The sequence below is a fragment of the Equus caballus genome, chromosome 6, assembly GCF_041296265.1.
Source record: "Equus caballus isolate H_3958 breed thoroughbred chromosome 6, TB-T2T, whole genome shotgun sequence".
In the NCBI taxonomy this organism is placed as follows: domain Eukaryota; kingdom Metazoa; phylum Chordata; class Mammalia; order Perissodactyla; family Equidae; genus Equus; species Equus caballus.
The window spans coordinates 921627-947227 of NC_091689.1; the positions used below are offsets into that span (position 1 = coordinate 921627).

Below are 25601 nucleotides of genomic sequence, written 5' to 3' on the forward strand. Positions count from 1 at the left end.
TTATATTTATCTTTCCCTTTCAAAGTCAATGAGCTCTAAGTATTATTAATGTTTTTACAGTATAATAAAATTTCTGCCTAATAATAAATCCTAAATTAAATTAATTAAATTAATAAATTAATTATTTATAATTATATAATAAATTAAATAAATTAATAATAAATAAATCTGCAAGATTTAAGCAATTATGCTTTTTTAGAATTTTAGGGATAAATAAGACACTAAGGCTTTTAGAATCAGGAAATCTTTGCTTTTTAGTAATATACAAAATTAAAAGTTAAGCCTTATTTTGGAGAATTTTAGAATCTTTGGATTCAAAGATTTCTCCTCCCATTGTGTTAATCTTTTTTTGTATTTGACTCCTTCCTCTACAGAGGGAGCATGTTTAGTGTTTGCTCCCTTTCCAGGTTGCATTTTATCTTGAGCAGATTTAAAACCAGATTAGTTGTAATAGGATTCCAGGATGTGGGCAGACATCTGCCTGTCACCACAATCTCTCTTGCAATCAGTTCCCCCATTATTTCATTGGTGCCACCAGAGATTGGCCAAACTCAGGCATCCACATAAGCTCTGGATAAATCAGAAGATGACTGAATGAATAAATAAAAGATATTAGAAATTATAAATTTTGTCTCATCAGGTAACAAAAGTATTCATTTAATAAAATCCAAACAATAAAATTTCTTCATAAATTACTTTTTTCTCAGTATGGCATTCATCCCAGATTGGTATAATTATAAAATTCTATTAAGATATTGATTACCTGCATAGCTTTGTTTTAGTTTGCTTAAGAGAGTACAAATTCAAAATAACTTTTATAAATATGTTACATTTGATTTAATTTTGTGAAATTCAGCACATATAATAGCATTCTAAAAAAGAGGTTGTTTGGGATTTAGAAATGGATGGAATGTCTTAATTTCTTGTTATCTTTAATGTTTCCCCAAAAAGTTTAAATCCACTGGTTTTACAGAAAACAAAAGAAAAAGAGAGCACGTATTTTATAACATTTCTTTAAGATTCCCACCATCACTGCCGCCATCACGGGTATAAATTGACGCTTCAGAAAATATTACTTCCCACAAAGTTAACAAGTAACTTATTTTTTGGAAATGGTTAATAGTCACTCCAGTAATATAGGAAGTTAAAATACTGAGTGGCTGAGTCCACTGCTAGAAAAAAACAAAAAAATGTTATTAGGAATTCACTTTTGGTGGCGGTGACAGCAACCACGACACTGTACAGTTGTTTTTACCTTTTCTCACCTCATTTTATCCTCTCAGTTCAGGAGTTAGGGAGGATAAATATTACCGTTTTGCAGGTAAAGGAACCGAGAGGCAGAGAAGTTAATACATTTACTAATTAATGGCTGCTATTTCATGGTCACATAACAGAGTACTGGCCATTGGAGGGAGAAGGTGGGTGTCCCAGCACGTTGGCAAGGACCTTTCTTATGACAGCACAAGACTGTCATTGGCCCAGGTGGGTGGGAAGCATTATTGAGCTTCAGACTTTCCTAGCAGACAAATGCAAAGGCATATTTTTTAAGTATAGAATCTGTTTGTTCTTTTTTTTAATAATTTTTAATTGAGACATTAAATGTGACCGCTCTCTAGGAACATGACCAATTCTGGTTATTATTCTCCATATTCATCATGGTACCATGCAAACAGTAAGAACTGGGTAATTATTTACTTATTTCAATTACTGTATTACAAAGGAATTTTAAAGTCTCAACACCTACTCTCTGATGAAACATGAAACCTAGAGACCTTTGTGTTTTCAAATATAATTCTTCTTTTGAAGAGATTCCACTGTTGCCTACAGAATCCAGCGCTTGCATTTACTGGGCCCACCTGGCTTCGGCTTCAGCGGGCTCAGGCTGGACCGGGCAGGGCATGTGTTTCACATTAAGGACGTTCCAGTGGAGCAGGCAATGACAGAGATCAGTAGACCTTTTATAGGTTACTAATCAAATTCAGTCGTCAACTAAAGTGCACAGAGCAAGGCAGCAGGAGGGTGCTTAGCCCCACAGGGATGACGCTCTGTATCTCTGGCTGCTCTTCCCAGCACAGCAGAGAAGGCCTGAAAAGTGGCAAACTCAAGCCCCACTTCTCAGAGGTCCCAAGCCTGAGTAAGACAGAAACAGACTCACATGCTCAAGACCAGCTCTTTAAAAACAAACAAAAAAACCCCGAAAACAAATAAAATGAAACAAAACAGAAAAGCAAAAAAGGTACCACTTTTATCTGTGAAACCAAGAGTCAGCAACACATACACACACACAAATAATACAGCTTAATCTGAGGATATGAGAAACACAATTAGCATGATTTTTTTCTATCAAATCAGTCTGTACACTGCATCCACATACTGCCTAATTTGTTGGATTAGCTTTTTTGATATTATCTACTGCTCTCTTCCATTATCTTATAAAAAGTTCCTTCCCGATGTCGTCGGGGAGAGAGAGAGCCATCTAGTTTAAAAGTTCATATGATCTTTGAACTAATAAGCTGGCCAAGAAGGGGATTATTATTTCTGAAAGGAAACATGTCTTTCAAATTGAAGCCAGGGATTTCAAAGAAGCCATCAAGCTACAATTTTTGCTTGTTACTGACCTGAAGGAATTGCCTCTGAGAAAAGAGACCAAGACTGATGCTGCACTCTGATCCTGGGCCCTGTCCACCTGCTATGCCTTCCTTAGAACCCAAACTAAACTAGACGCACAATGAGCCACGACGTGGCTACATTCCCAGCAGCCATTGTAACAGCACAGTGAAGTAGAAAATAGAAACATCCATTATTATTTAACCTTCTTAGCATTACGAATATTGTGCATGAGATGAATTAATATTCTGAATAAAACATGAAAACGCACAGGCAAAATTCCCGTGATGATTTAATTTGTGCTGGCGTAACTCAGTGTTTACTCCTGGTGTCATGACTATACAAAGCTAAACAATAAATCTGCTTCTGATTAAGGCCTATTTGAAGCAGTTCTGGAAGGATAGAGCAAAACCCAAGTCCAAGGATGGATAAAAAAAGAAGCCAGTTAGCTACTGCATGCACACATTCCTAAGGAAGGAACAAGCCCTAGTTCTTGCTGAGTTTTTATAAAAGATTATAAATTATATACACCCTGTGATTTGAGCTTTCTGAGCTGCCCAATGGCTACAGAAAACTAGTAAATTATATCTATGCTGGAGCTTCTATTCTAAGTGTAACTTTAATAAAATGTTTATTTTCCTCATTAAGGACTATAAGTGCATCAAATGTTTTCAATTATGATTGCCAAAGTGATAAATTTGAAAGTCAGTTTGAATACTAGTTTGATCATTTTTCCCTTTAGATACTCTGTATTTAGATTAAAATTAGAAAGTTTTTAGAAGCCCACAGCATTCTCATTCTCAGATTCAGAACTAAATTGGACTTCCCTCTATAAAGCAAAAACTTCCTTGGGAAAATTTTATAAACTGAAAATATTGTTAAATAAGAGGAAAAATATATTTTCTAGAGTGATGAGGAGAAATGCCATGAGGAAGTTATTGAGGCAAAAGACTATGGGAAGAGGGAAAGGAGAAATTACAGAGATGGAGGGAGAAATACAGAAGAGGATGCGGCCTATTGACAAACTTGGACTGCTTTAAACTAATAACAGGAAGATTTGTATGTGATATAATAAAGTGTGTATTTAATTTCTTTTAATTTGAAAGAAATAACTCTAGTTGGAAGAAATTAATACTTTTGTTTTTTAGAGCAAAGTAAATAATCAAATATTTAAATATGACAACTTAGATCCTTTTCAGATGCAGGTTAAATTTTCTGTAGTGCCATTTTTCTGTGTTTTCCTTTTAAACAAGTGCTATATCCAAAGAAGACATCTAAATACCCAACAGGTATATGAAAAAATGCTCCCTGTCACTAATCATCAGGGAAATGCAAATCAGAACCACAATGAGACGTCACTTCACATCTGTCAGGATGGCTATTAACAAAAAAACAAACGGCAAGTGTTGGTCAGGATGTGGCGAAATCAGACGCTTGGACACTGTGGGAGGGAACTTAACTTGGTGCAGCCACTATGGAAAACAGTGTGGAGGTCCCTAAAAAAAGGCAGAACTACCATATGATCCATAAATCCCACTTTTACGTATTTATACAAAAGAATTGCAATCAGGACCTCCAAGCAATATTAGCAGGCAGATGTTCATTGCAGTATTAATCACAGTGGCCAAGATGCAGAAACAACCTCAATGTCCATGGACAGATGAAGGAATAAAGAAAATGTAGTATATACATACAATGGAATCCTATTCAACCTTAAAACAGGGAAATTCTGCAGTCTGTGACAAGCTGGCTGAACCTGAGGACATGCTGCTAAGTGAAATAAGTCAGTCACAGAAAGACAAATACTACATGATTCCACCTATATGACGTTCTAAAATAGACAAATTCAGAGACTCAAACAGAAATGGTGGTTGCCAGTGGCTAAGAGGAGGAGAAATGCGGATTCACTAATAAATAGGCATAAAGTTTCAATTAGGAAGATGAATGAGCTCTACAGATCTGCATACAGTATCGCGCCTGGTGAACAATGCTGGACAGCACACTTAAAAACGTGTGAAGAGGGGAGATCTCATGTTAAGTGTTCTTACCACAGTAAAATAAAATAAAATAATTAATAGTCAATGCAAATTAAAGGAAGAATAATAACCTATTTTTCACCCATTAGATTAACACAAACTTTAAAAGGCAATAACATTCATAGCTTAGGAGGAGAAGTCATCCTCAGACTTTGTTCATTTGAGTTGCTGCAAACGGGAGGAAATAATCCAGAAACGTATTAATATTTCAAATATGCATACTTTTCAACTAGCAGTACTACTTTTGGGGCTCTGTCCTGTTGTAATCGAAAACACATGTATCTAAGATCAATGTATAAAAGTGTTGTAGCATTGTTGTCATAGTAAAAAACTATAAATAACCTGTATAATTATGGTTAATCAATAAAATAAAATATTATTAAACTATAAAAAAGTGATATTAGTCCTTCTGTACAACGATTCAATAAAGCCAAGCATCAAGCTTTAGGCTACTGGTCTCTTCACTTTTCCTTAAAATGACAAAATCGTAGTGGTGAGCCAATAACATAAAGCTATTGCCATCTGCCTGAAAACACTCTGCAGTCAGTTGAAAATGCAAAGGTTTTGCACCTCTTTTCCCTCTATTCTCAATGTACAAAGTACAGGAAAGAAATTTTCCTTTCTCTTCCCATCATCCAGGAGAGTGTCATACCACAGCCATATTCACTTTGCGGTTGGGAACTCCCACATGTACCCCCCGCCTCCGTGGAGCTAAACACAGTCATAAGCTGGTCTGTTTTGTAACTCAGATGCTCTAGACGACCAAAATAAAAAAGCAGGAAAGAAACGTTTAAAATGGATTTTCATGAGGTGCTTCACAATCAGGAAACATGATTTATGAGTGCTTACATGCATACATTTATCAAACAATTAAAGTTAGCCATATTAGTCAACCAGAGAAGATTGATACAAATTACATACGAAATAAATCTCAGGAGAGTTTTCACACAATGAATACTTTCCTCATCAACTATATTTCTGGCTGGGTTCTTGTTGAGGCTGGAAACAAAATGTAGAAAGTTTAGATTATTAAGTTTTGGCTACTTTAGGCCTGAAAAGGATATAGTAAAAATTTGAATTTGGTCTAACTTATTTAGATTCTCTATATGATCTAAGTTAACTGTATAATTTTACAGCCACCTATTTCCTTTTGCCTTTGTAATATGTCTTTTTCTCCTTCCAAGATGTCTCTTCCTACTTGAAGGTTGCAATTCTGAATTTCAGTAACTGTGAAAAAGTTTTTTTAAGGTTTTCAGAAATAAACTGAAAGAAAAAAGGAAAACCTAAGAAGGAAGACTATTCTTAAAGTACATGCCATCATAGAGTAAACTTATTAAAGGTGATTTAGGAATTATTACTCCTGAAGTATATGTGTATTAATATGCAATACTTGAGAAATACTCTTTTCTGATCTTATCACAACAATCTTAATTATCTTTAAAATCCATATGATAACTGGTAGAGATTGTATTCAACTTAAGATAAAAATAGAATTTAGCTCAAAATTCTTTTCAACTTATTTTTCAATAGTGGAAAACATAAAGCAAAGGAAAGCATAGACACATTTTCCTATTTAAAATCATTTTTAACTTAAGCCAGAGGACAGGTGAGGATATCCCTAAGAATACAGTAACAATATAATGATTAACAGACAAGACTTGGGGGCAACAATAGTTGGAATTCTATAAATTTTTGTGTTTGGTAAGTATTTTAGTGAAATATTTACTGGGCCATAACTAGTCGCTTCCTCTGCTTCAATGTGAAATATCAGCATGTCTATAAACCCAGTGTTTTCAAAGAAGAATGAGGTCAAAAGCTGTCCAAATATCTATTCTTCCAAAAATATCTTATCTAAAATATTTTTACACTTTTTCCAACTAGTCAAAGAACTTGCTATAAAGGTAAATGTAAAATGCTTTCCTCAAAAGTCTAAGTTCCTAGTAATTCCACACCAATTTCATCCCCGCAATTTTATTATCTTGGAATCATTACATAAAGCACTCTTCTGCATATTTCCCTGTTCTACCTCTGACTGAACTGAATGCAAGTTAATGAATAATGACAGGAATTTTTTCTAGGTTATTTTTGGGTTAATGAGATGTAAGAATGTTTGTTTTTTGTAAAACAGAGGAAACCAAACCCACTTCCCGAATCTGATTTAAACTATGCTCTTGTATCTTAAAATACACAAAAGCCTTATAGGGGTCTTTTTTCAATTAACTCATCTTTAATAACATTGCTAATCATCTTTAATGCAAATGAAAGCCTTTCTAAAGTTAATAGGACATTTTTCCTTTTTACCTAGTAGAGTGTGTGCAATTTTTATGGGACAGCCACTTCTTTAGAAATTTTTCTTAGATCTGGAAAACACCACAATATAAAAATCCAATCCAATCCACTCATTTCACAGATGTCAAAATCTTGGCCCAGAGAGAATTAAATTTGAGTACAGTTATTTAGTGAAAGAACTGGGACTCTATCTCAGGATCTCAGGTCTCTAAGTTTTACTGTTCTTTTTTGGTCTCACTAAACTGCTGCTCTTCAGATAAGCTGAAATTAAACTATTACTTGAATGAACTAATCAGTCATCCTACTTCAATCTCTTAATATTTTATTTTCAATGGCAAGCTAAAAGTTAAATATCAACTTGAGTAATTTTTAGCACATTATAAATACGCTTAATAGGACCTTTCAGCATTTTTAAATACGTTGGTTCTCGCTTCTAGTTTTCATTTACATAGGCTTCTTCCTTTGAGACCCTCCAGCCTGAGTCTAAAGTTGGAAGAATTCCCTAACAGCCTGTGCAAACACCACATTGCAATCGCTGTCGCCCGCATACCAGTATTTTGCCATGGAAGCGGCTGAGTCCAGACGGCCCGCTTCATGCAGCTGGAGACAGCTGTCCACAAAAGCTCTGGTTACACGAATTTGAGTTTTTAACTCCGCTGGCTTATGCTGCACCATCTCGAGTTTAAAGGAAATGAAAGAAGAGAATGAGCACATTTTGAGTCACTAGCATATCAAAAATTATATAATAAAAGATCTTTAGAGCAAAACAAAAGTGGAATTCCTGGAGGTTTTCTCTCCATAAAAGAGGCACATGTTAACTAAACAGCTTAAATTTAAAACCCACTGTATTTCCTTGTTAAGAAAACTTGTACTAAAAGAAAAGTAAATACATAAATAACATCTCATGTTTTAGATTAAAAAATTTAGACCATTGAGGGGCAACTTCTTGAAAAACAGCATGACTTTAATGGATGAGCACCATCTTGTGGTACAGACCTTTAGGTACAGCTACTGAAAACATTGATTTTCCCCTGGAATCTAAATCCATGAAGAATTTTTCTTTATTAATGAAATTAGGTACACACGTTTCTCTATTCGGCTTCTTTGTCTTGGAGCAAAGTAATAAAGTAATAAACTGGAGGGACAACATCAAAAATTTTATTTGTCTTATTAGACATTATTTTATATTGCAAAGCATTTAATCTAGGTCTGTGGAATGCAACGGAAGAACAACAGAATCAGAGCACTCAAAAGATCAAAGTTCCCCCAACCTCTCCACCTCTCCCCAGCCTCCCTCTTATGCTCTCCATAGCTTGTCTAGCACAGTCTCTAATTTGAACTGAATGGCCTGGAACTGTTAATGTTAACACACCTACATACCTCCTCCTGCTGGCCACAGACAATCAATAGTATTCTTGGACATCATTCTATCCGGACCATCTTCAACTGTTCTCGACTGCTCTCACTTCAATCAAATTTTCTTGCATTCCTGACTCTTGGCTCTCACACCTTGAATTCTGGGTTTACATCTGGTCTCTTTGGTACCAATTCTTGAACCTCCTTCAGGAAACTGGCTTGTATTTGAAATACTGGTTTTCCATCTTGAGTAACCTCCCAAAATACACCGCACTGTAGGTTCAAGGCCCAGCTATGGTCAGCTGGCTGTATCTTCCTTCTGGAAATTCAGATGGAAACAGAGTTTTGATCATTCTGCTGTGGAATTTAGGAGGGAGACCTTCACCGTGGCTAATCAAAGGCATTGAAGTTAGTGACAAAAGGCGGCACAGTGAAACTCAAAGGAGAAGTGAAACGCACCCCATCCATGCAGTGGCAAGTCCAAAGCTATGACTGAGTTCTTCGAGGGAGGCTTTAGGGACCAAATTCTCCGAGGATACTGGCCCTGCCTCTGCTACTGGTTACAGCAATGCTCAAACCACAAAACCAAACTTTTCCACATCACTGTGGTGGGGACAGTTTGGGCGATTTCCATTTCTGGAAAAGCGTAGAAAAGGGGTCTAATGAGACCCGGGACCAGGCAAGCCCAGGGTGTACCAGGTGCAGCAGGAGCTCTGAGGGGCAGATGCCTCACAGGTGTGTCAGCATAGCTACTGTGCTCGTGAAAAATCCAACCAGCTGCCTCTGCCTCGGTTTTACCCCTCCCTGTTCTAGAAACAATGTCACTGGCATCAAATGATCCTAAACCAAGCGGAGGGAAGGCTGGTGTGACTCTTTTTCCACCTCTGTACCCTGGCCTCTAATTCAGAACATGTTCAGTTACATCAAAACTTTTCTTTCCCCCTCATTCTTTCCCTTACTTTTTCTATCTTCCTTTCTATTCATTTATATCTAATTAGGCCAAATCTTTACTCTGTAGTCAGCACAAAGTTTCTCACTTTCATCCCTCAATCCAAGTTTACTCACAGCAAATCTAAAGATGGAACAAGACATGAAAAGAGTAGAGAAACACTCCTCTATACACTGAAAACAGATGAGTATATATTCCATGAAAATCCCTGAAACTGAGCTCTAAACCTGCTCCTGGTTTAGTGCAATGACACTACCTATGATGCCTCATTTAGAAAATAAAGGGGAATCTGACAAGTCTCAGGATACTTTTGCCCCCTCCCCCCATGATGGCACATTTGAGAATTTATGCGCTATTTACAGTGTGAGACAATCAAGATCTCTAAGCCCAATTCTCTCATGTGAGAGCTGTTTCTGTGGGAATGCTGGGAGCTTCTAGAAGCTGAAGTTAAATTTCAGACCAGGATGCTCATTTAGAATTCTTGCTTCAGTGCATTCAGTGAAGTCCACAGGTTTGAAGGAATTAATGCCTCCAAGAGTACATAATTTACTATCTGGGGATAAAAAGATGAAATATTTACACATTCTTGGCATTGAATTCAGAGTTACTAAACAGCTCTGGTCTTTGCTCTTCACTGCAGACACTGCATCATGCTTTCAGAAATTACTCTCTAATGAATGGTGGCTCATAATTGTACCACATGTTACTAGTAAGGAGCTTTTTGTGAATGATCGACATGCTTGAGGCAGCATTTTTTAATATTTATTAACAGTTACTAATAGATAATACTGCAGCTGGCATTAAAAAAACACTCCCCTGAAATTACTAAGTGGATCAGATGCTGTCTCTTTCAGAGTTCTGAATGACAAAATTCTTAGAATCATAGAATTATGGAACTGGAAGATGCTTTGGAGAGGTTGTCAAACCCAGTATTCCATTTACACAACAGCAATAGTTGTGCTCTACTATATTATGCCCCAGATGTAAAATATAACAACTTAGGCTTGCTACCTAATTTTATAATTAACCCCACACTCAAGGTCTTCTGGAGGAATGTAGGAACAGAAGTGTTATTTTTCACCTCTCCTGTTCCTTTCCTAGAACTTTGTTACCTTAAAATCAAGAGCGTATACCTCACAGGAAATACCTAAAGCTTGCATTAGAAAAGAACACTGAATTTTCACTTCATTGTCCGTGGGTGAATTGGAGGAAAAGAAGGTCTATCTAAATTTCTGGGTTGGAAAAGTAAAGTATGGCTTAAGAGTGTAGGTCTCAGAATTAAAATATTTTTGTAATCTCGGTCAAGTTATTTAACCTCTCTATGCCTCAATGTTCTTATCTGTACAATGAAGATGAATATAATACTTACTCAACAGAGTTGTTGTGGAAAAAAAAAGTGAGACAATCCATTTGGGACAATGCCTGGCACACAGAAAGCGTCAATAAATGCCAGACATTATCATTATTTAGTATCTGAATTTCACTATTTTATTGTTCATTCCATGGAAAATCATAAGACTTGACGTCAACTATGGAGAGTATGGATGAAAAGAAATGAAAATCTTGTAACTCTTGCTACTTAAGTATGTAGGTCTCCATTCTAAAAGAAAAGCATATTTTGTGAAACTCATCCAAATGGTCAGAAAGGCCCCAAATATTCAAAATTGAAGGATAACAAAGAGAAAGGAAATTGAATAGTTATATGGTCATAAGATGACATTTGGCCAAGTATAACATGACATTTAAAGGTTGTCTACTTCAGTTCAGCAACGGGAGCCACATGACCCCAGCTCTAGAACAGACGGGCAGGTGCGCACTGGCCTCCTGTCTCCTGAGTACACACCGAGACTGAACACGAACACGTTCTTCAAAGATACCTATTTAGATAAAACATGAAGATCAGAAGAAATGTCTCAGAAATCTCAGAACATACATTTAGCTGGAAAACACACTACTACTCATAGCAATCACATACCTGTGGAAGCAGAATGCTACTGCCACCTAGTGAAATTTTAGTAAACTACTTTGAAAGAAGGCAACTATAAAATGACGCTTGCTTTGAAAAGGATTAAAACTACTTCTGTTTTTACTATCAAAATACATATATACATACATACACATATACACACATATTAGATAAATAAATATTTTAGAAGAGAAGAACTTTTTTCTCCTATAGGAAAACATTATATCAATTTTCTATTTTTTTCATGGTTAAATGTGAAATCACATTTAACAGTCTGAGCTATACAGGCAATACGGGTAATATCAGTCATCTTTACTGTAAGTTCATATGAAGTCCACAGACACAGGAAGAGTAGATTTCCAAGGGTATATAAATTATGTCTATTTGTTTCACTTTTTTTAGTTTCCAGAATAGGGCTAAAGGCATGAGCATTTTAATACACGTTTTTAATGTGAAAGTGGTGGTGGTTAATTTGAGAAGCAAATGATACTAATTCCACTTTGGGTACAGTTGGGAAAGTCACAGAGTGATACCAGTGGTATCACTCTTTTCATATTGTTAGGAGGCTGTAGCGTGTATTTCCAGAGTTAGACCTATCAAATTACATTTCAGCACACAACCTTTAGAAGGCAATCAATATATATTTGCTCAGTGAAACAAAAAAGAATAAATTGTGTATGTCAGTATTTCTCCATGGGAGACTACTGGCATTTTGAGTGACACAATTAGTTGCTATACAAAGATCTCTCTGAATTACAGGACATTTAACCAACACTGGCCTCCAGGACACGAAATACCAGTTACACCCCTGTCACAGTGCACCCCGCCCCCCAACATTTCTAAATGCCTGGGGGAAGAGGGCAGTCCCTGAGAAGTCAGTGACATGTGTAAATCAGTCATGCATAAATGAAAGGGAACACAAAGTACGACACCCTTGCTCTTAAGGAAATTACAATCCAGGCAAGTCAAGTCATACTGTTTTTTAAAATGTTTTCTTGATTGTGTGCCTCATTTTTACAGATTCAGATGAACTGTTTTTAGATCTATATGTCAATAAGAAAGTTAGGATATAAAGAAGTTTTTTCAGAATGGAAACAGTTAACTTGAAGAACATTTGGTAGCAAAGAGTTCCCAAAAATGACATGGAGCAAATCCAGATTAGGAGCAAGAGGAAGAAGTTGATAAAAACTCCCCTTGGTGGAACAAAATGAAGGAAGGCATTACGTAAGGGAAAAATAACAATAATGTTAACTTTAATGAGAACTTACTTTACTAAGCAGGCAATATTCTAAGCACTTTCTGTGTATTATCTCATCTAATCCTCAGAGTAACTCTACGAGGTAGCTACTGATGTTAGTCACATCTCACAAACAGGAAAGTACTTCTGGGAGAGAACACAACCTGCCCAGACCACACAGACTGAAGCAGCTGTGCCAGGATTTACACCACGCCAGAACTTAATTTCCATAGCGCTGCTCCTGAAAAGCTACCGAAGTGTGTCATCTCCCCCTTTCCCTTCACAAAGCCTCTCAGGCAAGTCATTCTACTTAACACCATGTCCGACATGTTCGCAGTAAGCATCTTTGCTGCAGACATCTTCGCCACAAGAATTTTCGCTGCAAACATTTTCCCTGCATACCTAATTGGCTATAAGGCAATTGTGCGTAAAAGACAAAATAACCGGTTGACAGTTTGGTTTCATTTCTCCATTGACACAGTACTCCCATTTTTATATTACAGTCAAATTAATAAATAGAAATATCATTAAATTGGAGTCACGAGGCCAAAATGGGGAGCTCTCTTGCCCTGGGATGATAGCAGAGCCCGAGAGCAAGAAGAAAGACTTCCTCTTCCTGACCGGCAGGAAGCTCAGCCAATGAGAGACTGTCACAGCTCAGCCAATGAGAAGCTGCTACACATCAGCTCTCAATTCCTCTGTTTACAACAGCCCTTGCTGCTGGGGCACTTGCACGTTCTTGCTATGGTTTTGAACTGCCTGAACTGCAATTCTTTGCTGATCCTGAATAAACCAGTTTTTGCTGGAGAAATAACCGGCTGTCTATTTGTTTAAGGTCAACACTTTGGTGGCTCACATCAGGATCCAGGGAAGACCCCCAACAACTCCGAGGCTGGTGGCAAACAGGTGCAGTACTCACAGAGGAGCCCATTGAGCATGCTGCTTTCCTCACCAGCCCTGGAGTTGGGGTCAGTGTTTCTCCTGGATCTGAGCTTCTGCCTTCTGTGCCTCTGAGGCTCTCCATGCTTTATTTGAGATCTGTTTTAAGGCTTCATCCCTTTCTGGTTAAGGCCCTCTTTGTCTGCAAGTAGTTGGGTGGCACTTTGGTCTGACTCTTTAAATCAGGCTGTTCATTTGAACTGATAAATAAATTAAAAGCAACAGGATATACTGGAGTATAGGAGGAAGCCATTTGGTTTAAATCTAATTCAGCCTGACCTTGTTTTTTTCCAAAAGAGCCTGATGTGGCCTGTTGAGCGCGCATTGTACATCTGCTTTAAATATTTACTATGTCCCAAAGACGAGACTGATGCCCTCAAAGACAGGGCTGCAACTTCCCCCAAATACGCATTTAAGGATAAGTATCTCTCCCTAAACTAAGGATTAATTACTGACCTGCTGTGCTCACCTTGTGACCACTCACCTTGTGACTACCAACCTGCAGACCACTAATCTGCTGTGCCAGCTAAGCATCTTGTGACAATTGTCAAAGGGACTTTCCTGTCAGATGTGATGTATGCTCTTTGTTTGAAGATGGAATATAACTACCCTGTACACCCCACTTCTTTGGTGCCCTTCCTTCCTTGGGGACGGCACTCCCTCACCAGCCTCGGAGTCATTGGGAGTCTGTCTTGGATCCCTATATGAGCCACCAAAGTGTTGACCGTAAACAAATAGACAGCCAGTCACCTCTCCAGCAAACACCTGCCCCTTTAAAATCGGACCCTCTGAGGATTCAAATGCTAAACCCAAATTAGTTCTGTTTAGAACAGCCCCTTCCTAGTCCTATTAATTGTCTTTAAGGTTTTGTTATATACCTCTAAGCTGGACTAGATCCTAAATTCTTCTAGTTTCCTTAAATGTCAGACTACAACATTCCAAACTAACATTTCCAATATTTTGCTGCCCTTGAAATATCCTTGGAAGGGACTATACCAGGTCCTCCTCATTACGTACAGGGCAGCCAAACTTCAGGGACTCGAGCCTTGGGTACACATCTCACAGCTAAAGAAGACTGCGCCTGACATCTGATCCTGCACAAACACTGAAGATGCCAAATCAAATTGGCTAAGAAGAGAAGCAGCTGGCATCTGAGGCAGACAGCTTTCCCAAGATGACTGGACCAGGCCTGGATACCCTCTTCTCACTGTTGCTTTTTCCTTTATTTTCTCCCTCTCTTTCTTGGAAGGACAATGCTCTTGTCCACATTTCCCAATCCTCTGCAAAAAAAAAACCCTCTCTGATTGCTGGATTTGCCATCAGAAACCTCACTCAGTCCAAGACAGGAATGACCCTTTAAGAATTTCACTGGGATTTCAAACGCCATTGTCTAAGTTGTTCCACAGTCCAGTTTTATAGCCAGAGTGATAAGCCTGCCTAAACCTGTACCTTGTTTCAATTTAATCCAGCCTTGGGAGGGAAAGAGAAGATATTCTGAATAGTTGTATGAAAAATTTGATGGCACCCCCAATGTAACTTGGGCAGTCTGTAAATTTCTTGATTATACCCATATATTTTGGCAACATCTCTGGATGTAACAACATAATGTGTGAGCCTTATTTAGAATACGTTAAAGCCTCTATACCAATGAATGGGTCCATAGATACCCTCACTTATGTGGAAGCCTTATGTACAGCCCCTGGTTATACTCTCATATGTGGAAGTTTTGTAATGGGCTTTATGCTTGGGAAACTCACTGCATTGACAGCTGGAGAACACAAGGACAGTGTGCCTTTGCTGTATTGACTGTCCTACTCTCTCTACATGACCAAACAGAGGCCTCTCGCTGGTCTGTCCCATTAAACTTCTATAACCACTTTCACCAAGAACTTCCAGGAGGTGTGCATGATTCTGGGTTTGCCACCATGGGAATACTTTCCTCCCGCAGATCGGAGTGAGTGCCAATGAACAAACGATCAGGAATGTCTCCCTGACATTAGATGAGTTGGCTGACTCCACAGCCAAAGCAATTTCAGCTCAGCAGTGGTTGCTTAACTCACTGGCCAAGGTAGTTTTGGATAATCACATAGCCCTCGATTATCTCCTTGCTGAGCAAGGAGGTGTCTGCGCCGTGGTGAACACCTCCTGTTGCACATGGATAAATGCCTCTGGGGAAATAGAAACCCAATTACATAAGATTAGAGAGCAAGCACATTGGCTACAAGTTTCACCAAATAATCCACTGTATTTGATTTGGTCAGCTGGTTACCGTCAGGTCTGCGCTCCTGATTTAGAACCATCCTGCAAACTGGGCTTATAGTATTGCTTTTAATCTTACTCTGTATACTTATTGCAAAATTCTGTACTTATCACCTGTCGAACATTTGTAAAGATGATGTACCTAATAAAGTGATGTTAGTTCAACAATTTAAAATGATTTCTGATGCTTATGACCTTGGCCAACCACAGACTTTAAATAAGAAATTCCTGAGACTTCTCCCTCCTGAACTTCCGTATTACTCAAATGAGGCCTAAATGGTTTCCAACCACTAAGCACTTTCGCTCCACTGTGGAACACAACAACCAAGAAAGGTCCTTCCTGGCACTGAGGAACAGGCCCACTATGTGCAGAGAACCTGTCTATTGATCAGCCTATGTTCAGGAATTAAAAATGGTGCCTATGTTCAGGAATTCTTGGATGCTATACTTTTACCTGCCATTTTAGCTATTGTTAAGATCTTGGGGTATTCTAAAATTGACTTCCTGGAAGCCAAAGAAAATCACCTTGCTGATGTTTCTTCAAGAAATGCAGCCCTTAAAGGAACCAACAACAGCCTCTGCCATTGTCCAAAAGGATATTTCCCCAAATGATAACTTAGAAAAACTGGCTAGAGAAGCCAAATAATTGGCCTCAGAAAAGGAAAGAGAAGATTGGAAATTCAACAATTATTGGTTTGATAAAAAGAGGTCTGGTTCAGACCAAATAACAACTGAGTCCTACCAAAGATTCTCAAATTCCCACTCCTAACCACTGTGCATGCATTAAACTGTTGGTCTACTCGCAAAACGACAGCATTCATGAATCAATGTTGGTGGGGAAATATTAATGAGGCCACAAAAAGTGCCTATCTCATGTTTCCCACTCGACCAAACTACAATCCAGGGAAGCCCGTTTGTACTGCCCCTGGACTTTTTAAACTGCCTAATGGGCCACCTGAGGTTTGGCAAATAGATTTTATACAGCTTCCCCGTCTCATGGAGACAAATATGCTCTAGTCCTAGTTTGCGTGCTTTCTCAGTGGACTGAAGCCTTCCCTTGCAGAGAGGCTGCTGCCTCTTCTGTGGCGAAAGTCCTTTTGGGAAGAACTATCCCACCTGGGGAACTCCACTCGAGCTTCACGGTGATCAAGGAACCCATTTTACCAGTCTGGGACTTCAACAAGTCTGCACTCTTTGGCTGGTTTTACAACACTTTCACTCTGCTTACCACCCTCAGTCCTCTCGTTTAGTTGAATGCACTAATGATATTGGGACTCAATTGGCAAAATTTGCAGAGATCTTCAATTGCAAAATTTGGCCAAAAGCATTGCAGTTGGTCCTTCTAGATCTCAGATCCACCCCCTCTGGAACTCATAAACTCTCACCCTTTGAGAGAGTCACAGGATACCCAAGGCACTTGGCTCCTGCCTCTTTTGACCCACAGCTGATAAAATGAGATATACTCTAGTATTGCAAAGGCCTGATTGCTTCTATTAAAAATAACCATGTTCTGAGAAAGCAATCTTTCACAGTGCAGTCCAGGGAGATGAAGACCTTAAGCACCACACCTTGCAACATGGAGATTCTGTCTATTGGAAAAGACACCTCCAGTAGGACTCTCTTCAACCTCACTGGAAAGGCCCCTGTTAGGTGCTGTTAACTAACCTTGTGCCACAAAACTCCAGGGAATTGACTCTCGGATTCGCATGACACACCTAAAGAAAGCACCAAACCCTGACTGGACCTGCATGTCAGCTGGTGACCTGAAAGTAAAGATTCCCCAGAATTGAAACAGACTACATGTCTCTGATGAGACAGCTTTCCCAGGATGTCCAGAGCAGGCATGTTGGAAGTTTGTCCGCCAAACCTTTGATGATGACATAACACTCCTGATAATCTCCAATGCCTATGACCTTCATAACATATGGACTTTAGAAAAGAAAAAAGCTAAGAGCTTTCCCTTCCACCCCTCTTTGTTACCTGAAGGTCAGTGACCTCAATAGGTTTCCAATCTGTGCACTTTCCCTGTAAGACATCACTGAGGAAAAGTCCTTCCTGGTATTGAGGGACAAAAAGCTGCTGAAACCAGAAAAACCTGACTCTTGATCAGCGATGCTTTCAGAGAAAGATCTTGATCAAAGGGGGAAAACGTCAAATTAGTAAACAGAAGCCACTTAACGTCAAACTCTCAATTCCTCCAATGGACTCTTCATTTACAACCGCCTTCCAAATTTCCTCTTCCCCTCTATAAAAGAGTTTCTCCTTCCTTACTGCTGGGATCTTGCACATAGCTCACCATGGTTGCAGACCCCAACTTGCAATTCTTTGCTGATCCCAAATGAACCCATTTGTGCTGGAGAAAGAACTGGCTATCTATTTGTTTAAGGTCAACATTATATAAATCTTAGCTTCACATTTCCCATAGAACTTTGGAATGTCTATCAATGGACACTGTGACAGTATACCAAGAACAAAAACAGAGTAGAAGGCTTTTCACAGTGCCATACAAAGCTCAGTTACAAATATGCATCCTAGTATTTGGAAACTGATGCCTCTCTTAATGAAGGAAGAAATTTTAGTGAAGAAGAAAAAGTGCAATGGATGCCAAGTGAGAAGATGCATAGATGCATCACAAGCACAAAAAAAAAAAAAAAAAAGTGTAATACTAAGAACAAAAGACTTGGCTGACAAATGCTTAGGTATAACCTGCAAAATAAAGTCAGTTATTTGTGCAGTAGTGCCGTGAATCTACACACATTTTAAATGTATTCAAATATTTTGTACTTGACAATAAAGTCTTTTTGGTTTTGTGATTAATTTTTCATTATGTCCTTTTTAATGTCCCTCTTTTATTTTTCCTTATTTTACCTTTTGCAGCAAAATTGCCTTAAAACCAATTAGTTATGTGGCAAAAATGTTTGCAGCGAAAATGCTTGCGGCAGACATGTCTACAGTAAAGCCGCTTGTGGCGAAAGTACCTGGAGCACTTCAAACTGTTCAAGTAGATTTCCAACTCCAGGGTTTTTGCTGGTAAAATGTTTCACCAATTTGATGACTGCATTGTGTATAAACTGTTCCTTCATTTAAGAAGAAACTGGAGGGTCTAAAATTGATTGGCGTTGCTAGTGATTATGGCCACCACATATTGAGTTCTTCTGCAAATACATTAAACTTCCTGGTAAAACCCAACCCTAATTAAACACAATCATCCACCTTCTCTGTGCTTGAACCTGGCAGTTAAACCCTTCTAGTAAGACTGATGCACACAAAAACAGAAGGGACCACTATAAATTCATGGTCAGTAACCTCACCTGAGCCCTGGATACTGCAAGCAGGCTTATTGTGTTTCTCTAGTTAGTTCAGTCTCTCACTCTGAACGGGTATTTCAAACCTTCCTCACTCTCCTCGGACAGGTACACGCCCTCTTCACCTACTTCTCTTTCAAGAACTGAATTTCCCTATTGTTCTTGAAGGAAATGGAAGTCTTCAGAAGAGAGCTTTTGCCATTTTCTACCAACAGAGCTGAACCCATGCCCATCCTTTCCTCTTTTCCTCCTGCTACAATGGAGGCAGCACCTCTCCTGTCCTGTACGAGTGGGGAGGCCTATCTTTCCATGTGCTTTGCCACCCACCTTCACACTTTCTCAAAGATCATACGCAGCTAATCATCCTCTCCATATCTACGATCTTTCCCACTTTACTAAATCCTTTCTCTAGGTATTAAAATATACTCCAGCATTCTCATCCTAATAATAATAATAAAAAATTAACCATCTCTAAATATCTCGCTTGACCCCCAAAATTCCTCCCTACTTGCTCCTCCCTTTTCTCTTCTTGGTCCCAGTCATCAACCTTTCTCTCAGCCACCATTCAGGGCCAAATTCAGGAAAGAGTTGCCTGCCATCAGTATTTTTACCTCTTCACTTCCATTTCCTCCTCTACTCACTCTGGTCTGGCACCACCTGCAAACCAGTCCATCAATGGCTCTTATGAATTAAACCTCCATATCATTACGCCCAATGGGCACTCTTTGACCTTCATCTTATTTTCCCTCTAAGCAGCATGTGGCCCACTCCCTCCTACTTGAAATCCTCTTTCTCTTGGCTTCTCTGACAACACTTACCTGATTTGCTTTCTCTTTTCCAACTGTCCATTCTCAGTTGTCTTTGTAAGCTCTTCCTTTCCTATTCTACCTTTAAATCTTGTAATTTTTCTCAGGACTCTGTCCTAGGCTCGCTTCTTGTCTTACTCTCTACCTTCTCTCCTTCAGTGACCTCATCCACTCCGATGGATTCTAACACCACGTATAGGAAAATTACTCCATATTTATGTTTAGCCTAGATGCATTTCAGATGAGGAAAGTGATATCATCTAATACTAAACCATGATGACAAACTTACCTGTATATGTGCAACTGTTTTCCTAAAGGCTTCTCTTTGTTTAACATAGGTCCTCGTTTCTTCAAACATGAATTCACTGGCTGAAATTCCCAACTCAGCAATCAATAGCCTTTCCTATAACCCAAAAATTAGGTCTTGAACATTATTCTAATTACAAAAGTGATTTTCACCTGATTTCAATAATAATAAATTCTATAACTAACCTTTATAAAACTCCTAAAGATTAGTTTATTTCTTAATTCTTTATAAGAAAAGACTCCCATAGAGGTTTATAAGAATATTTTAACATATCTGTAATAACTTTCTAAAGCAAACCATTATTTTTTATTTATTTATTTTTTTAAGATTTTATTTTATTTTTTCCTTTTTCTCCCCAAAGCCCCCCAGTACATAGTTGTATATTTCTCGTTGTGGGTTCTTCTAGTTGTGGTATGTGGGACGCTGCCTCAGCGTGGTCTGACGAGCAGTGCCATGTCCGCGCCCAGGATTCGAACCAACGAAACACTGGGACGCCTGCAGCGGAGCGCGCGAACTTAACCACTCGGCCACGGGGCCAGCCCCAGCAAACCATTATTTTTATGAATGATTGTACTATATATAGATATCTATGTAATTTATTTAATTCTCTCTTCTCTTTACTCATCTATGAGAAAAGAAATTCCAAAGTTATTGATCTCTGCACATCACATTTCCTAACATATCTCTGGAAATCAACATTGTAAAGTGCACAGCTTAAATTCTGCCTATTAGTGCAAAGGTATCCATAGTCAGTTTAATTCCATCTTGATGGTGATTTTCATATTTTATTTCCATGCCAGTGTTCCTAGCCCTTGTCCCCAGTTTCATGTTTAGCCCATGCTGTGGCAGTCACTGGGCAGATGCACTCTCTTATGTTGACCTGTGAGGTCAATGATCACTCACCAACCACACTCCAAAAACACAGATGTGAAGACTGACCCTGTGTGGCCAAAACTTCTCAGTGTGAACTTAACAGCTTTCCCCTTTGATTCCCAAGTATTATTAAAAAACCTGCCAAATGTTTTGGCTGATACTTCCTTACAAAGAGCTAAGAATCTCTGACGTAGTTAAGAAGCTAAAATCATTCCAAGAAAGAATCACAGAACTGAAATATCTATTTTTCCCTACTCACTTATAAGCTTTGACTGGGTACCTCTGAGTTCAGTTATTTGCTTATCTAGCCTACACAACTCATATATTTTTTTTATGACTTCAAGTTACACTCAAATGATTGGCTGTATCACAAGTTTTGTATGCATGGATTTATATAGTTCTATGTTATTCAATTCCAAGTCCATTATCTAATCAAAAGATAAAATCTTTAATACTTCTGACCTGTGGAAGCTCTTGCATGAGGTAATAGAAGCCTTTATTCCTGGGGCCGGCCCCGTGGCTGAGTGGTTACGTTCATGCGCCCTGCTTCAGCGGCCAAGGGTTTCACCGGGTTGGATCCTGGACCTAGCACTGCTCATCAAGCCATGCTGAGGTGGTGTCCCACATAGCAGAACTAGAAGGACCTGCAACTAGAATATACAACTATGTACTGGGGGTCTTTGGGGAGAAGAAGGGGAAAAAAAATGATTGGCAACAGATGTTAGCTCAGGGCCAATCTTTAAAAGAAGCCTTTATTCTCTTCACATAGGGCACTAGCTGGCAACTGTACATCTTCACAGAATAACTCTGCAGTACCCTAAGAGATCACACAATTATTTCATTTAAATCTCCCAATAACCCGATGAGGTGACTATTATTTCCATTTAAGAAAAAAACAAAAAAAAACCCCAAAAACTGGAAACCATGTGGGAGTGGTTAATGAACACAACGAGGAAGTGGTAAACTAGGGATTCAAAGCTAGGCCCATCTGATTCCACAACTTGTGGCTTTCCCACTCAATACTCTGTCATTCTAGTTCCAATATTGTCCAGTTCTCTAGGTACTGAGGACTAAGGATTTCTAATGCACATTAAGCAAAATATGTAGGGGATTTTTGGTAATTGAAAAATAATTATAAAATAATAGAAAAAATATTTCCTGTTCTTATTTCATAATTTTCTTTAATCAGTTTAATAAATAGAGGGCCTATTGTCATGCAGTTAATTTTGCCTTTTCTAAAGCAGATATTCAAAATTCACTTCCATTACTCACCACCAGAAAGAGATGCAGTTGCATAAATGCTGGAGTAAATTTCCGTTATTATTTCTGAAAAGCGTATTTTGGAATTTAGCATAGGAACATATGATTGGGCCATATGTAGTTCTCTATATAAGGCATAATTGTGTAAACCCAATTGTTTATAAATAATCATTTATCATTAATAATTGAGTAAGCTGAATTACTACCTGAATATGATTTATATTATGACTTACCTGGGCTTTTAGTCCCATTTTATGTAGCTTTCATCCCTTGATAAATCTTTTCATTCCATTTTCCACCAGAAAAAGGCTAATGCCATGGGCAGGAGAGCGAGCTTCACGATCTGTGACCGCCACTACGATCACAACATCACTGAGCCACCCATTAGCGATGAACACCTGCAACACCCCGATATACTGTGATGCTCCACGGTAACTCAGGGCCATGTGCAAGGCACGACTGGGGGAAAGTACATTCAAGAACGCAAAATCAGAAAAGACGTGCTCCGTACCACCCTCTGTCCTCTATCCAAGTATTTTCAGAGTTCATTATCCACACACGAGGTTATTACAGAGCAGGGGAAATACCCAATGCTTCAAAGATGAAGCCTATACATTTTCTTTCCATTATTAATATTGTAAATAATAATAATCATTAACAGATGTTATGTTCTCTCAAATTAAAACAAAATTGTCTATAAAAATGATGAACTGTATTTTAGAAAGAAGCTGCAGATGAGAAAAAGGAATCTAAATCTATAGTGCTCTAAATGGCATTATACCATTAAAGTCTTTGTACTTTCAGATTTGACAGTGTTTGAAAAGGCATAGTTTTGATTTTCATGATAGTCGGCCTACTTCTTTCCAAATGGCCTAAATAAGGAAGATACTGATTAAGGAGGGATAAAACAACAAACTAAATAAGAGATATTAGATTATCAGGTAGTATTTATTCAGAAAACAAATATACTGAGAGCAAATATTATAATTATCTTCTCGTTCTGCATCTTTCCTTGGTCATCTTAACCACTTCCATGGCTTTACTTGCCATCCATAAGCCGATGACTCCCAACCTTTATCTAAGTCAAATTTCTTGCTAGCTTCCAGACCTGTATTATCAACCTGCTTCTAGGGCGTTCCAACTGATAACTCATGGGCAGAACATATTCCTTCCCACCTCTACTTCCATCTAATCCTGAATATTGACCTATTTTCCCTATCTCAATGAACGGCGCCAATAAATCGTGTTATCATACTGCTTTGTATTCAATTTGACATCTAGTTCTCTCTAAGCATTTCAACACTTTTTCAATCTATTCACTTCCTTTCACTTCCATGCCATATCTTATTTAGGGCCCTCATCGTTTCTTACTTAAGTTCCTACAACTGATCTTTCTGCAGCTCTACTATCCATCGTGATGTCAGAGAGATCTTTCTAAATGCAATCTGATCACACCACTTTCACATCTTAAAATCTGTGAATAGCTCCTCATAGGCTTTGGGATAAATTCTAAACCTTAGCACGGCATATAAAACTCATCACAAACTGGCACTAGCTTACCAGTCCCGCTACCTCTTGCCCCACTTTTCCCTCATTCCCCTTTCTCACATCAGCTCTACTGAATTACTTGCTGTCCCCCATATTCCAAGGTCGTCCTTACTTATGGGTCTTTGGAAATCTTGTTTCCTCTACTTGGGAGGCCCTTTTCCAACTCTGCTAGGATGAGTCCTACTCATCCTGGATGAAGTTCAGACAGCACCTCTTCCAAAAAGTCTTCCCAAAGTCCCCAGGCTGGGTTAAGTGCTCCCATAGCCCCTGAATTTACCATCATCTTAGTACTTATCAAATTGTATTCAAATGATCTATTTTTGTCTCTATCCCTTTGAAATAGTGGAGGTACAAAATGGTGTTGGTTACTCTCATCACCTAACACCCATGCCCTTTATGAGAAGATTTATGCTCTAAAATCCACAATGCTGACACTTACAAATAATGGGAAATGGGCCAACGATGTTAGAGTTGTCTACATGAGAAAAAATGAAGGCAGTAGTGGTGGCTTGGTTCTAAGTGACACGATAATAAAAGACCCTCAGCATCTCTCTGTCCCGGGAGCTCCTTGAGGGCAGCAGCTGTTTCCGAGCCACATATCTACCCTCAGTAATTAGAATAGCGTTTGGCAATAGGAGGCCTCAAGGATGTTTGTTGAATAAATGAGAAAACAAATTCCTCAAAAAAATTCTACACATCATGGTAAAAATATTTTTCTACAGTGTTACTACGTTATACCACTCCCTTGCTCAAAAACCCTCCAGGTCTCCCAATTTCTTTCCTTTCTAAGATGTTAATGACCATTTGTGTAGCTGTGTTGAATTCCTGAAATGGTGGGGTTTTTTTGTTTGTTTTCAATCACACAGCATCCAGGAATTAGTACTCATATGCTCTAAATCCACGGTCTCAGACATATATTAACTATAGGTAATAAACAATAGAATGGAAAGGAAGGAAGGAGCGGTCTATGGGGCCAAAATTGTTCACTTTAACACTCTGATCTCAATTTGGTAAGGCTGAATGGAGTTCTCCCACGGTTGTTCTTGGACATGATTATAGAAGAAGGTTAATAGATTCTGAATGATTTCTGCAATAGCCTGACCTAATGTGAGTATTTCCACCATAATCAATCTCTTTTTCCAACAAAGTTATAAGGTAATTCTCTTTGTAAGAGGACTTTCTTGATTTCTTTCCTAATTATAACAGTCAAAACTTTAATAGAGCTGGGATTATCCATACAGAGGGCCATCTTTCTTTTTTTTTGGTATTGAATGCCTATAACATAAGCTCACTGTAGCTGTTATATAGATAGCATATTCTTATAAAGAAAAAGGAAAAAAAAATCTTCTATGAGTCCATCATACAAATATCATTGTGAACTTCCTTTGTGGTCTTTTTAAATAAAGTTGAAATTATTCTATATTTACATTCTATATGGATTTTTCACTTACATGTTAATATGATCTTTTCACTTAATATAATTATTTTCCTATACCATTAAAAACTTTGTGTCGATGCTTTAATGGGTACATCTTATCTATGCACTATATTTACTTACTTACTCCTTTAAATTTTTTGTTATTTCTAATAGAGTTTTTGAAATAGAGCCAGTGGTACTTTCCTGGGTTGTTCCCATAGAAGACAGTGTGGAAATTAATAAAAGAAACCTTAACTAAATCAGAGTCAGAAAAGCCTGTAGCAGAGCTCTCCCACCCTATCACACATTGTCAACTACACCAAACAGGAAGAGACAGATGCTTGCATCTTTGACAAGAAGTAAAACTACCTTACAACTGAAGGAAGATTTTACTCCTTCACAGCAACAGCCCAGCCAATGAGAAAGGTCGCAGCCCAGGCAATGAGA

The 25601-nt window shown here is 38.4% G+C and overlaps 1 protein-coding gene across 1 annotated transcript in view; it reads right to left on the reverse strand.

The window, feature by feature from the left end:
- LOC100052267 (acyl-CoA dehydrogenase long chain) overlaps positions 1–25601 on the reverse strand; it is a 58985-nt gene that overhangs the window by 10320 nt on the left and 23064 nt on the right. Inside the window, exons 6-11 of the mRNA XM_070269221.1 lie at positions 22423–22587; positions 21392–21579; positions 20039–20152; positions 8313–8607; positions 7483–7607; positions 5565–5642 (exon numbers count right to left, since the gene is read on the reverse strand). Of these exons, the coding sequence (XP_070125322.1) occupies positions 22453–22587 (135 nt within the window). The 3' untranslated portion in view covers positions 5565–5642; positions 7483–7607; positions 8313–8607; ... (1 more) ...; positions 21392–21579; positions 22423–22452. The remainder of the gene's footprint in view (positions 1–5564; positions 5643–7482; positions 7608–8312; positions 8608–20038; positions 20153–21391; positions 21580–22422; positions 22588–25601) is intronic.